The sequence below is a fragment of the Panicum virgatum genome, chromosome 9K (genome assembly GCF_016808335.1).
Source record: "Panicum virgatum strain AP13 chromosome 9K, P.virgatum_v5, whole genome shotgun sequence".
NCBI classification, from domain to species: Eukaryota; Viridiplantae; Streptophyta; class Magnoliopsida; order Poales; family Poaceae; genus Panicum; species Panicum virgatum.
Genome location: NC_053144.1, coordinates 3912859 through 3925090, shown reverse-complemented (window position 1 = coordinate 3925090; position 12232 = coordinate 3912859). Strand labels below are relative to the sequence as shown.

Below are 12232 nucleotides of genomic sequence, written 5' to 3'. Positions count from 1 at the left end.
TCATAAGTCACCTCAACTTATAAGTTTTAAGCAGCTCCACCCCAATTTAAAACTTATAAGTCCCCCTTTTTCGCGTGAGGCCCACACGTTTTAAGTCACTTAACAACCGAACGCCCCTGACTTATAAATCACTGGTTTTAAGTCATCTAACTTATAAGTAGATTATTTATTTAGAACCAAACGGGGGCTAAAAAGTCCGATCTTGGTTCCCCGATTTCCAAAGCCCAACAGTTCCCGAAATCGCCGCGGAAAATTTAGGCCTTGTTTGGCTCCAAGACTTTTTTTCAAAAGTCCCTATCACATCAAAAGAAATCTTACTATTTTATAGTATTAAATAAAATCTGTTTATAAATGTTTTTTGACAGCTGAGTGCTAATTCGCGAGACAAATCTAATGAGCCTAATTAATTCATAATTTGCTACATTGATGCTACAGTAACCATTCGCTAAAAATAGATTAAGATACCTCATTAGATTCGTCTCGCAGTTTAGCCCCAGGATTCTACAGTTAATTTTATAATTAACATTTATTTAATACTTCTAAATACTAAAAAGTTCCAAAGACTTTAAAAAAAAAAGTCCTGTAACCAAACAACATCCCCGCGCAAGGGCGCCAAAATGGTCCCCCACGACCTCCGCTCAAAACTCAAAACCCCCGCCGCGTCGCCTCGCATCCTTCCTCTCCGCTCCATTATTGCCCCCCACTTCCCCTCCTTTCCTTCCCACTCCCCCTCGCGCTTCGCCTCCCCACACTGCGTTCGCCGCGCGCCGCCACCGCCGCCGCAGAAACACGCCTCCGACGCGCGCTGCGCCTCTCGTCGCCAGGGGAGCTGCTCCTCTTCGCTTCCCTCGGTGAGCACGTTGTCGTCGCTCGCTCGCTCGCTTCGTTTGCAGTACTGCTTCCGAGAGGGTTTTGGGCGTGGGGTTCCCTTCCGCCGTGTAGGCGGGTGTGTCGTTTCGCCGATCGCGCTGGGGATCGTCGCCGGGAGGTGCTTCCCCGGGACCGGGCTGCATTTTGCGGCGCCCAGCAGCTCGCTCGGTTTGCGTAGCGAGCTCTCTTTTGCGGTCTCCATTGGGGATTTTACTCTCCCCTTCGTGCTCTTCTGCATTCCGAGGCAGTGTAAATTTTTCATTTGGTGGGATCCCGTTTGATGGGCGAGCGAGGCAGGGATTGGGGCTTCGTTCCGCTGGCTGCTGCTGCCGATCCGCGTGCGTAGGTTGCCTTAATGTGCCTAACGGTTGCATCCCTTGTTCGTCTGCGCTCCTTTAGGCGATATACATTTTAGGATCCGGTGCGGAATATTTTTTCCTGTTCTTTTGACGATCTATTTGGCTGTTTCGTTGTGCAGGGATCGCGAATTTCGGTGATGGAACTGTGACTGTGACCAGCGCCGGGGACTTCGCTGATCGTACTGGTAATGCTGTCCCTACGTTTTCTGTGAGGGCGTATCTCATTTTTCAAGCAATCATGGCAGCACTTCAGTCGAACAACATCTGTGCTCTTTTAAGTACTAGTTGCTTACGAATCATTTATTGAATCGCTGTTAATTAGTAGCTATGAACCATCGTGAAATCAGTGGGGAGTTCCCTTGACATGCTTCTTTTGGTCTGGTGGACAGGTGGAGTAGCTATTCATACTTGGTTTGGCACTTGGGCCTCTCTGATTTGCAAGAAGTACCTACTGTTGCTGCTGCTATATTGTTTGTTAGTGCTAAACTCTGCTCTAGTCATGAGAACAAGATGGCATTTAGCTACGGTCCCGCTGTATTTAATAAATTAATCCTCACAAGTTCACTCTTTTTATAGTACCATATTTAATGAGTGAGCGGGTGCACAACTCGGTGTAACCTAGTTATGTGGTGATAATGCGTTTTCTTATTCCAACATTTTAATATGATTGAATTGAAAGTTGTACTTACCAATTATTCATATTTTCATTACAGCATAGGGGTACATGTGCTCAAGAATATGTAGCACTTAGACTATTGTATTATTTTCACAACAAACCTATATTGTAACAAATATATTGGTAGTCAAAGTTGAGGAATTTTGATCTGTCAAATATCATATATTTGCAAAAGGAGCACATGATCAGTTGCATGTAATATGCATTTGATTTCGGCCGCATATTAGTTGCTATGCTTTAAATCTGTGTAACAAGGTAGTTATTCGAGTAGGGTTGAGCAGCAAAACATTCACCAAAGCATCATCATCATGTGTTTAGTGAAGTTATTGTTTCCTATTATGTTTATTTCCTAATTTAATTGCTAAAACCATTTTAGCTTGCAATTTGATGTTTTACATTATTGCATATTTGTTTTATAATGTTTGTTGACATATTTGCTTGATTTTAAACTTTACAGAGGTGTTATGGCGAAGCATCCACATCCTGCTGTTGCAACAGCTACAGGTCTTGTTCTCAAATGCCTTGTAACTGCAATATGACTTTTCTTTATCAATTCTGTAGCGCACCATATGAGGCTGTGAACTGGGGCACAATTATTTTCTGTTTATGCATTAAAGATGTAAGGCTGATATATGCCAACTAGGTTACTTCAATTCTCCAGTAGTCCAGTTTATGTTGTGCCTGTACTATGATACATGTTGGATACTAGGATGGTCCTGATTCCTTCTCAATATAATGATACACAGCTCTCCTGCATGTTTGAGAAAAAAATTGCTAAGATGGCTATGATACCTACTGATATGATTTAGGAATTAGGAAGCATCAACTTTAATTTATACTTTAAACAAAGGGGAAACCCAATATTCCTTGATATAAATTGTCCTCAATTTCTCATTGCAGTTAGGTCATCATGAAACTGCTACCACATGAATCAAATTGCTATCATTCCTTTGTCCTTTCTGCTGCTGCCTTCCTTCTCACCATTGTCTCCCTCACTATCATTCATGCTGTCCCCTTCCTTGATCACATTCTGCCATAGCTTGAGCTCATGTCAATGCCAAGAAGGCAAAGTGAGCGTTGCTTTGTTAAAGGTTTCTGTTTGCATTTATTTGCAATCTTCGGTGCCATATAGGTGGGGGTAAGAGTGAGCCACTAGAAAGTTGAAACACTGCTCAAAGGAACCCTTTGAAGCACCAAATTTAACTAATGTTCACTGTTTGGTAGCTGTAAGTGTTTAAACCTTTAAACACTAGTGTTTATGAGGCCTCATGGATACCACCTTGTTTAATGATTACATTTAGAGTTTAGAACCATCCTTATTTCAGGACATGCTAGTATGCTAGGAGCCAGGATATCCTAGTATGCTACCAGCAATATTGTGGTACTTATCTATCCATTTGTGCAGAATCGATACTGTAGTTCTGCAACTGTCATCCTTATCCGATTCAATCATACTATTGTGTCCATTCTTTGTGTAGTTAGGGATTTACCAGTCTGCAACTAAATTAGTATAGTTTATAAAAGGTCTCTTGCAAAAAAAAAAGTATACAAAACGTCCCAATTCCTCTCTTTTCTAACTTTATCCATTTGTCATCATCTTGCCTGACCTGCAGTTTTAAGTATCTGGGATAGTGTGGGACCGGAACGCGACCAAAGGGGGGGGGGTGTGAATGGGAGCCTTCAAAAACTGGTGACCACCACTGGTCCTCAGATAGGCACCATATTCACTCATGTTCATTAGTCAGGCATGCCTAGGTTTGATTATATGTACTAACAAATTGATTCAGCATGGTACATCTTTTGCTGCGTGAATTGAGCTGTTGCTTTCTGCATACATTCATTTAAAGTCTATTAAATACAATTCTGTTTTTCAAACTCTTTTCCATGTTTAAATGAATGCATGTATTTCAGATCTTCCCTTCCTTGCATTCAGTTATTTTTAATGTGTTCATTCATTGCTCTTCTGGTTTTCAGGGACAAAGAAGCGGAAAAAGCTTCAGAATATGAAAGTTGATTTCACCGAGAATGAAGAAATGGTGACTGAACATGAGGCTAAAACAGAGAGCAAGGGCACCATTGATGTTCCTATTGTGTGCAAGAGACCAAAGAGGGCAGCTGCTCGTTCTAATTTCAAAGAGAAGGAATTGGACTTATCTGAAAAAGATTTATTTATCACAGTCAAGGAAAGTAGGGTGGAAGAATGGGAAATAGATGCTGTCAGGTTGACAAAAACAGAACATGAAGATCGTCGACCTTCCAGAAAACTCATTGATTTCACCTTGCATGATGCAGATGGTAATGTGCAGCCCTTTGAAATGTCTGAAGTTGATGCTATTTTCATAACAGCTCTTGTCATGCCCTTTGACAATGGTCTGGAAAAGGATAGAGAAAAGGGTATACGCTGTTCAGGATTTGGGCGAATTAAGGACTGGAAAATTTCTGGGTACAATGAAGGTATTGCTGTAATTTGGGTTTCAACAGAAATAGCTGATTACAAATGTGTGAAGCCGGCAAGCAGTTATAGATCCTATTTTGAACACTTCAGTGAGAAGACTCGAGTCTGTGTTGAAGTTTACAGGAAGTTAGTTAAATCAGTTGGTGGAAATCCTCAGATAGGCCTGGAAGAGTTGCTTTCTAGTGTTATTCGTTCCATTAATTCAAGCAGAAAATCTGGTGGGACAATGAGCAAAGACTTTGTCATCTCCATTGGTGAGTTCATATACAACCAACTTGTTGTATTAGATAATACACCAGCCATCAATGATGAGATATTTGCCACACTTCCTGTTCTTATTGCACTAAGAAATGAAAGTAAGTCTAGAGTAGAAATCAACAAGTTCTCTGCTATCCCTTCAAGTGGAACTCTGAAGATAAAGGATGAGCTGTGTAAGGTAGTAGGCGAGGATGATGAGAAATTAGCAAGACTGTTGCAGGAAGAGGAGGAATGGAAGATGATGAAGCAGAGACGGAAACGTGGAACCTCACAGAAAAATGTCTACATCAAAATTAGTGAAACTGAGATTGCAAATGACTATCCATTGCCATCTTACTATAAATCATATAGTCAAGAAATGGACGAGTACATATTTGATAGTGACATTGACATGTTTTCTGGTGATATGCCCGTGAGAATCCTTAACAACTGGGCTCTTTATAATTCAGATTCCAGACTCATTCCTTTGGAGCTCATCCCTATGAAATCAGGAGCTGAAAATGATACAGTGATCTTTGGATCTGGTTTTATGAGAGAAGATGATGGTAGTTGCTGTTCAACTGCTGAGTCAGCACAGTTATCTTCTTCCTCAAGTAAATCATGCCAAGAAGATCAGGGAATTTCAATTTATCTGAGCCCAATAAAGGAGTGGGTTATTGAATTTGGTGGTTCAATGATCTGCATAACCATTCGAACTGACGTGGCTTGGTAAATACCCTGAGAGCTCTGTTGCATTTTATACTCGTAACTGTGTCAAAATAGATGCTAGCTCTTTGATTTAAAAAGGCTTCACATGGATTGCAGCTCTGCCCTTGAATTTGACACTTTATTTTAAGCATGGCATCTTTCAGTTGCTTTCTCTTTAGCCTTCCTTCAACTTATGTTTGATCATTGATATCATTTTTTTAGGTACAAATTACGCCAGCCAACAAAGCAATATGCTCCATGGTGTGAGCCCGTGCTGAAAACAGCAAGGCTGGCTGTTAGCATCATCACCCTTTTAAAAGAACAAAGTCGTGCTTCAAAGCTTAGTTTCACCGAAGTGATTAAAAAAGTAGCAGAATTCGACAGTGGACACCCTGCATTTATATCATCAAGCACAACTGTTGTTGAAACATATGTTGTGGTACATGGACAAATTATACTTCAGCAGTTTGCAGACTTTCCAGATGATTCTATCCGACGGAGTGCTTTTGTCACAGGCCTCGTACTGAAGATGGAAGAAAGGAGACATACAAAGTTGGTAATGAAGAAAAAATCTCAATCGATGAGAGGAGAGAATCTGAACCCAAGTGCAAAAATGGGCCCAATATTAAGAAGGAAGCTTATGCGTGCAACAACTACAAGATTCATCAGCAAGATATGGGGTGATTATTATGCCGCACACTTCCCAGAAGATACTATGATAGATGGAAATGAACAAAAGGAAATTGATGAGGAGCAAGAAGAAAATGAAGATGATACTGAAGAGGAGGTTATCGTTGAAATTGAACAGCCTGTGAGGACCCCACCATCAACACGGTCTAGAAGGTCACCATCAAAGACTTGCAAAGAAGTTGACTGGAAAGGGGAAACTGCTGGAAAAACAGTGTCTGGGGAAGTTATATACAAATGTGTTACAGTTCGAGGTCTTACTATTCGTGTTGGTCAGTCAGTCACATTGGAAGATGATTCAGGAGAAGCTATCATGTGCTTTACTGAGTACATGTATGAGAAACATGATGGTACGAAAATGGTTCATGGAAGAATTCTGCAAAAAGGTTTTCAGACTATCCTTGGCAATGCTGCAAATGAAAGGGAGGTTTTCTTGACTAATGATTGTCTAGAATTCGAAGTAGGTGACATCAAAGAATTGGTGACTGTTAATGTCCAATTGGTGCCCTGGGGCTACAAATACAGGAAAGAGAATTCAGAAGTTAATAGGATTGAGAGGGCGAAGGCAGAGGAGAGGAAGAGGAAGGGTCTACCTGTCGAATATTTTTGCAAAAGCTTATACTGGCCAGAGAAAGGTGGTTTCTTCTCTGTTCCTCATGATAAACTTGGCATTGGAACTGGTGCCTGTAGCTCCTGTAAGGAGAGAAAACAAGTTGGTGATGAATTCAAGATACTTTCAGAGGCCAGTTTTGTCTTCAAGAATATCAGATACAATGTCAATGACTATCTGTATGTTAGGCCTGAATTTTTCTCCCAATGGGAGGGCCACGAGACCTACAAAGCTGGAAGAAACGTGGGCCTAAAGCCTTATGCTGTATGTCATGTGTTGAGTATCCATGCTCCTGCTGGATCTAATAAAGCACATCCAGAATCGACAAAAGTCAATGTAAGAAGGTTTTACAGGCCTGATGACATATCATCAACAAAAGCCTATGCATCAGATATCAGAGAGGTTCGCTAGTTATGTCTAATAATCACTGCATCATTCTTCTTTAAATTATGTAGATGAACTTGTGACTAACCACTCACACTTCCCTTGTGTTGTCTTTTGATCTTTAATATTTGAGCTGTCGTTTCATCCAGGTATACTACAGTGAAGATACCTTGACTGTACCAGTGGCCATGATTGAGGGAAAATGTGAAGTTAGGATTAAGGACGACCTTCCAAATTCAGATCTTCCAGTGGTGGCTGAGCACGTATTTTACTGTGAACATTTGTTCGATCCTGCTACTGGGGCCCTGAAACAGGTCAGACATTCTGAATTTCACGTTTTCCATTTCTCAGTAACTCAGACTTCTTTTTTCTGAAAATTTTTCTTTAGATGGTTCATTGAACTTATCTTGCTTTATCATGAACCAGCTTCCACACAATGTTAAAATAATGTCACTGATAAGGAGGGCACCTTCCACTTCAAAGAAGAATAAAGGAAAGCAAATTTGTGAGCATGAGCTAGCTGGTTCAGACAAAAATAAGGATACGCTATCAGAGAATGCTCTTGCAACCCTTGATATTTTCGCTGGCTGCGGAGGTTTATCTGAAGGATTGCAGCTAGCTGGTATGCATTTTTTGTGCATGTGGGTTGATGGGAACACCTTGACTACCACATTTGTTTACTTTCTGACCATACAATTCTGTAGGAGCATCACAAACAAAGTGGGCAATTGAATATGAAGAGCCTGCTGGGGAAGCATTTGGTGAAAATCATCCAGAAGCAGCAGTATTTGTGGAGAACTGCAATGTGATTTTGAAGTACGCGCAATTCTTTTTTATGGATATGATTATTCATGCATACTGTGTCTTCAACTCATTTCTGAGCATTGTCACGTAGGGCAATAATGGATAAGTGTGGTGATGCTGATGATTGCATATCTACTTCTGAGGCTGCTGAACGAGCATCAAAACTTTCTGATGGGAAGACCAAGAATCTGCCTGTGCCTGGCGAAGTAGACTTTATCAATGGTGGACCTCCATGTCAGGTATGTTGTTTTTCCTCTGAACAGGACACATTTTTATGCTTATTCAATCTTCTAAATCAATTGCATATTTTGCATGACTTTTTCTGTGCATCCTTTTTGCAGGGTTTTTCTGGAATGAACAGATTCAATCAAAGTCCCTGGAGCAAGGTTCAGTGTGAGATGATCCTAGCATTCCTCTCTTTTGCGGAATATTTCCGCCCTAGATTCTTTCTCCTAGAAAATGTCAGGAACTTCGTTTCGTTCAACAAATGCCAGACCTTCAGACTAACACTTGCATCACTCCTTGAGATGGGATACCAGGTGCTTGCCATTTTTCTCTTCTAGTACTTGCATTCTAGCATTTTGTTCCACACTGAATGTTGGAGCCTTTTCCTTCACATTTTCAGGTTCGATTTGGCATTCTAGAGGCAGGTGCCTATGGTGTCGCCCAGTCCAGGAAAAGGGCATTCATCTGGGCTGCCGCACCCGGGGAAATCCTTCCGGAGTGGCCTGAACCAATGCACGTCTTTGCTAGCCCTGAGCTGAAGATAAACCTACCTGATGGCAAATACTACGCGGCTGTCAAGAGCACTGCCGCAGGGGCACCTTTCCGGTCAATAACAGTTAGAGATACAGTTGGGGATCTCCCACCTGTGGAAAATGGCGCCAGCAAGCCAACAATACAGGTATGAGTCAGTGTCACGGCAACTTCACTCTCTGGTCGCTTTCTTCTCTTGGTGCCCTTGATCTTGTAGCATCAGCTGGATTTACTCTTTTCTGCGGTGCAGTATGGGAGCGAGCCAGTGTCATGGTTCCAGAAGAAGATCAGGCGCAACACGATGTCGTTGAATGACCACATCTCCAAGGAGATGAACGAGCTGAATCTCATCAGGTGCAAGCACATTCCAAAGAGACCTGGCTGTGACTGGCATGACCTGCCAGATGAGAAGGTAACCGTATTATGCTCCTTTGCCCCCCGGTGGTTTTATAATACCTTTGCCTTTGCTCTAGGTAGCCATGCCCCTTTCCCAATGGTTAAGAAAATTCTCGTGGATGCGAGTCCGCAGGTGAAGCTGTCAACCGGGCAACTGGTGGACCTGATACCCTGGTGCCTGCCCAACACAGCCAAAAGGCACAATCAGTGGAAGGGGCTGTATGGAAGGCTGGACTGGGACGGCAATTTCCCCACCTCTGTGACCGATCCCCAGCCTATGGGCAAGGTCGGCATGTGCTTCCACCCTGAGCAGGACAGGATCATCACAGTCCGTGAGTGTGCCAGGTCTCAGGTAATTCGCCAATTTGGCACCGCAACAACTAATCCTATTTCAGTAACCTAAATTACCAACGCTTAGTAGCCTGCTTTATAGTGTCTGAATTATCTAAAGAGAACCACACACAGGTTCAGACTTGAGGTACCTTATGATGAACTTCAGAGCATTTATGCATTTCTTCTTCTGAATCTCCTAATCCTATTTGCATGGTCTATGTATGCAGGGCTTCCCTGACAGCTACCGGTTCGCGGGCAACATCCAGTGCAAGCACAGGCAGATCGGGAATGCCGTGCCGCCTCCGCTTGCCTACGCGCTCGGGAGGAAGCTCAAGGAAGCCATCGACGCCAAGCGCTGAGCCGCTTGCATGTGATCGGCACTGGACTCTTCCAGCATTTTGTGAACTGTAGACAGGCATTTTGTACATCTAACGGGAGGAGGGTGGTTAAGTGGTTAACACCAACAGGATCATAGCATTGGTGTCGTAGCTTTTGTGGATGGTGACTTATCTCAGCGGGGTATAATCTCGTGTACTGCTATGAAGGCATGAACCAATTGTAAAATTTGTGAGACTATCCGGGCATCTTGTCAAGCAGGGATGGCCATCATCAGCTTTACTTTCTGCAGTTCCATATGACCTCCACAATTTAAGCTCACTTGGCTCTGGATCAAGGTGCATAGCTAAGCTATTCACATGAATCTCCTGCCATATTTGTGTACTAGCTCCCCTGCTTTTGTTTTAGTTTAATATACGTGTGTTTAACTGGTGATATACACTTCCCGGCACAGGATGCTCTGGAATTTGTCTTCAAAAGCAATTTAAATAATCCCAAATCCCAATCCCCTCAGAAATTACAGAATACTACATCCAAATCAAAAGGAGCCTGAAAATTGCTATACACAGCATGCAAACTACAAATGAAGTTAAGAACACGCTGCAAAAATAGTAAGAACATCACAGCTTCCATGAACACCTTGCAAAATCCCAGGGATGGATCAGAACCACAATCAATCAACAATCTCATCAGCTGAATTGCCTCCGCCTCTATCATCTCGGGAGCGTGTAGCCGTATCCGTTATCCGTGAATGAGCTGCCGGCGACGTCGAACGCGTCCCTCTCGTCGAGGTAGTAGTTCACCCTGAACGCGGCGTGCACGCCGATGACGGCTGCGGCGACGAGGAGCGAGACGAGGAGGTTGAGCCCCGCGCGGGTGAGCGCGACGGCGAGCACCGTGGCGGCCGAGAGCACGGCCAGTACGACGCGGTCGTCGACCTCGCGGCGGAGGCAGACGAGCGGCTCCCCCTCGCCCCGGCCGAAGTAGAGGCCCAGCCAGGCGACGAAGAGCGCCAGGAACACGAGCATGGACACCGGTCGGTAGACGAGGCCGAGGAAGACGAGCACGAGCGCCGCCAGCGCGTAGTTGGCGCGGAAGTAGGCGAGGTTCCGCCGCGCCCGCGCGCGGGCCTCCCCGCAGCTTTCGGGGCGCGAGAACGCCGTCGGGTCAAGCACCTCCCGCCACGCGCGCGGCCGCCCCGCCGCGGACCCCGCGAACGCCCGCGCGCGGGAGAAGAAGGCGACCCCGGCCTCCGCCGCCGTCGCCGTCGCCGCCGACGACGACGAGGGCGCCGCCTCCTCGCCGCCCGCTGCCCCGTCCGCCACCGCCACCGCGGCCCCAACACCCTCCGGCCTGGCCGGCGGGGGCAGGGGAGAGGTGGGGACGGCGCCGTAGCGCGACCACGACGCGGTGGAGGAGGACATGGCGCGCGGGCGGGGCGGGGCGGGGCGACGGGCGGGGGAGGCGATGGATCGAGCCTCGGGCGGTGGGATTGGTGCGGTGGCTTGCGCGAGCTGTGTTCGGGCTGGCTGCTTGGCTTCTTCGATCGGGGGGCGCTGAAGCGGATCTGAAGAGAGAGAGAGAGAGAAGGGGAAAGGTTTGGGGATTGATTTTTCAAGTGGCCAATTGGCTTATTTAATGCCATTTTCAGGGACTTTTGCAGCGTCGGCAGATCAAAACCGCTGGAAAAAAATAGATTTAGTGCAAAGCGGAAACGGTTTTGGGCATGCGAACATGAGTGCCACAACCTTCTCCCAACTGCGAACGATCATGCATGGCATACACTCACTTGGCTTCATGAGAATGAGAAAGAAGACCAGATCAATCGTGTATCCAAGGAACAAAATTTCACTACCGTAGGCATTTGGCAGATTGTTTTTCTTTTCTTCTGTGAAACCAAATTTGGCACATGTCCTTGTTGAACATGATGTTATTCCTCATGCAAAATCCAGCGAAATTAGAAGGCGCTGTGTCTTCTTCGGAGCGGAAATGCATCATCTCTCATAGAAGTACGAAAATCTACAAAGACCGCAACTACCCTATCCGTATCTAAAAATATTATGACATCGTTTTAAATTTAAGAAATAGAAGGATCGTGGTCAGAATCCCCTGCTACAGTTTAGACAAGCGACAACGGCGACACCGGGGTGAGAGTGGGTTCCGATCGACGGCAATTTTGCCGGCTCCCTTCCTCTCTGGCGGCCGGCCCGGCGCTGGAGAGGGAGGTAAGTTAGTGAATTGCCGCTCGAATGTATATAGATTAGATGATTCTTAGTCTAGACCTAGTGTATGCTTGCCGTCGATGAAGACGGTGGAGCTATGGTTGTCGAGGGTAGCAGCCGCGATGGAGCTCCTCATGTGATGGCGGCGATTACAGCGTCTTCTCCGGCGAGATCTTCAGCAAGATCTTTGGGAGGTCAGGGACCTTCTCTTTTGCTGCAAAAGGGGAACCAATCCGTTCTTCCCCTGCTTTGCAAGTTTTTGCTGAGTTTTTTTTCTCGAATACACGCGCAACATATTATTGTATTAAGATGAATAATAAATTAGTACAGTGTTCAATTACAACCCAAATAGAACGGACTCCAAATGGACACAAGCCGGCAAAACCAGCTTAACACAAC

The 12232-nt window shown here is 44.9% G+C and overlaps 2 protein-coding genes across 4 annotated transcripts; one reads left to right on the top strand and one right to left on the bottom strand.

The window, feature by feature from the left end:
* The first annotated feature begins 686 nt into the window (after positions 1-686).
* LOC120649449 (DNA (cytosine-5)-methyltransferase 1A-like) lies at positions 687-9932 on the top strand. Of its 3 annotated transcripts, none has more exons than XM_039926240.1 (15): positions 687-851; positions 1349-1414; positions 1619-1673; positions 2363-2409; positions 3880-5326; positions 5528-7004; positions 7136-7300; positions 7413-7608; positions 7691-7802; positions 7882-8029; positions 8132-8329; positions 8416-8694; positions 8797-8958; positions 9076-9294; positions 9503-9932. In XM_039926240.1, exons 4-15 carry the CDS (start codon positions 2370-2372, stop codon positions 9632-9634), a joined length of 4575 nt encoding a protein of 1524 aa, XP_039782174.1. In that variant the 5' UTR covers positions 687-851; positions 1349-1414; positions 1619-1673; positions 2363-2369; the 3' UTR covers positions 9635-9932. The 3 variants fall into 3 exon arrangements, with proteins under 3 accessions (XP_039782174.1, XP_039782176.1, XP_039782175.1); XM_039926242.1 differs by having other exon boundaries at positions 1619-1703; XM_039926241.1 differs by lacking the exon at positions 1619-1673 and having other exon boundaries at positions 690-851.
* Positions 9933-10077: 145 nt separating this feature from the next.
* On the bottom strand, positions 10078-11209 carry LOC120649450 (PRA1 family protein E-like). Its single transcript, XM_039926243.1, has one exon. The coding sequence runs from the start codon at positions 11033-11035 to the stop codon at positions 10325-10327; it is 711 nt and encodes a 236-aa protein (XP_039782177.1). The 5' UTR covers positions 11036-11209; the 3' UTR covers positions 10078-10324.
* Between the last annotated feature and the right edge of the window lie 1023 nt (positions 11210-12232).

Bases quoted from the DNA above. Each gene is read 5' to 3' on its own strand.
- LOC120649449 (XM_039926240.1), top strand. From the start codon at position 2,370: ATGGCGAAGCATCCACATCCTGCTGTTGCAACAGCTACAG. The intron at 2,410-3,879 runs GTCTTGTTCTCA...TCTGGTTTTCAG, and splicing joins TGCTGTTGCAACAGCTACAG to GGACAAAGAAGCGGAAAAAG. The intron at 5,327-5,527 runs GTAAATACCCTG...TCATTTTTTTAG, and splicing joins ATTCGAACTGACGTGGCTTG to GTACAAATTACGCCAGCCAA.
- LOC120649450 (XM_039926243.1), bottom strand. From the start codon at position 11,035: ATGTCCTCCTCCACCGCGTCGTGGTCGCGCTACGGCGCCGTCCCCACC.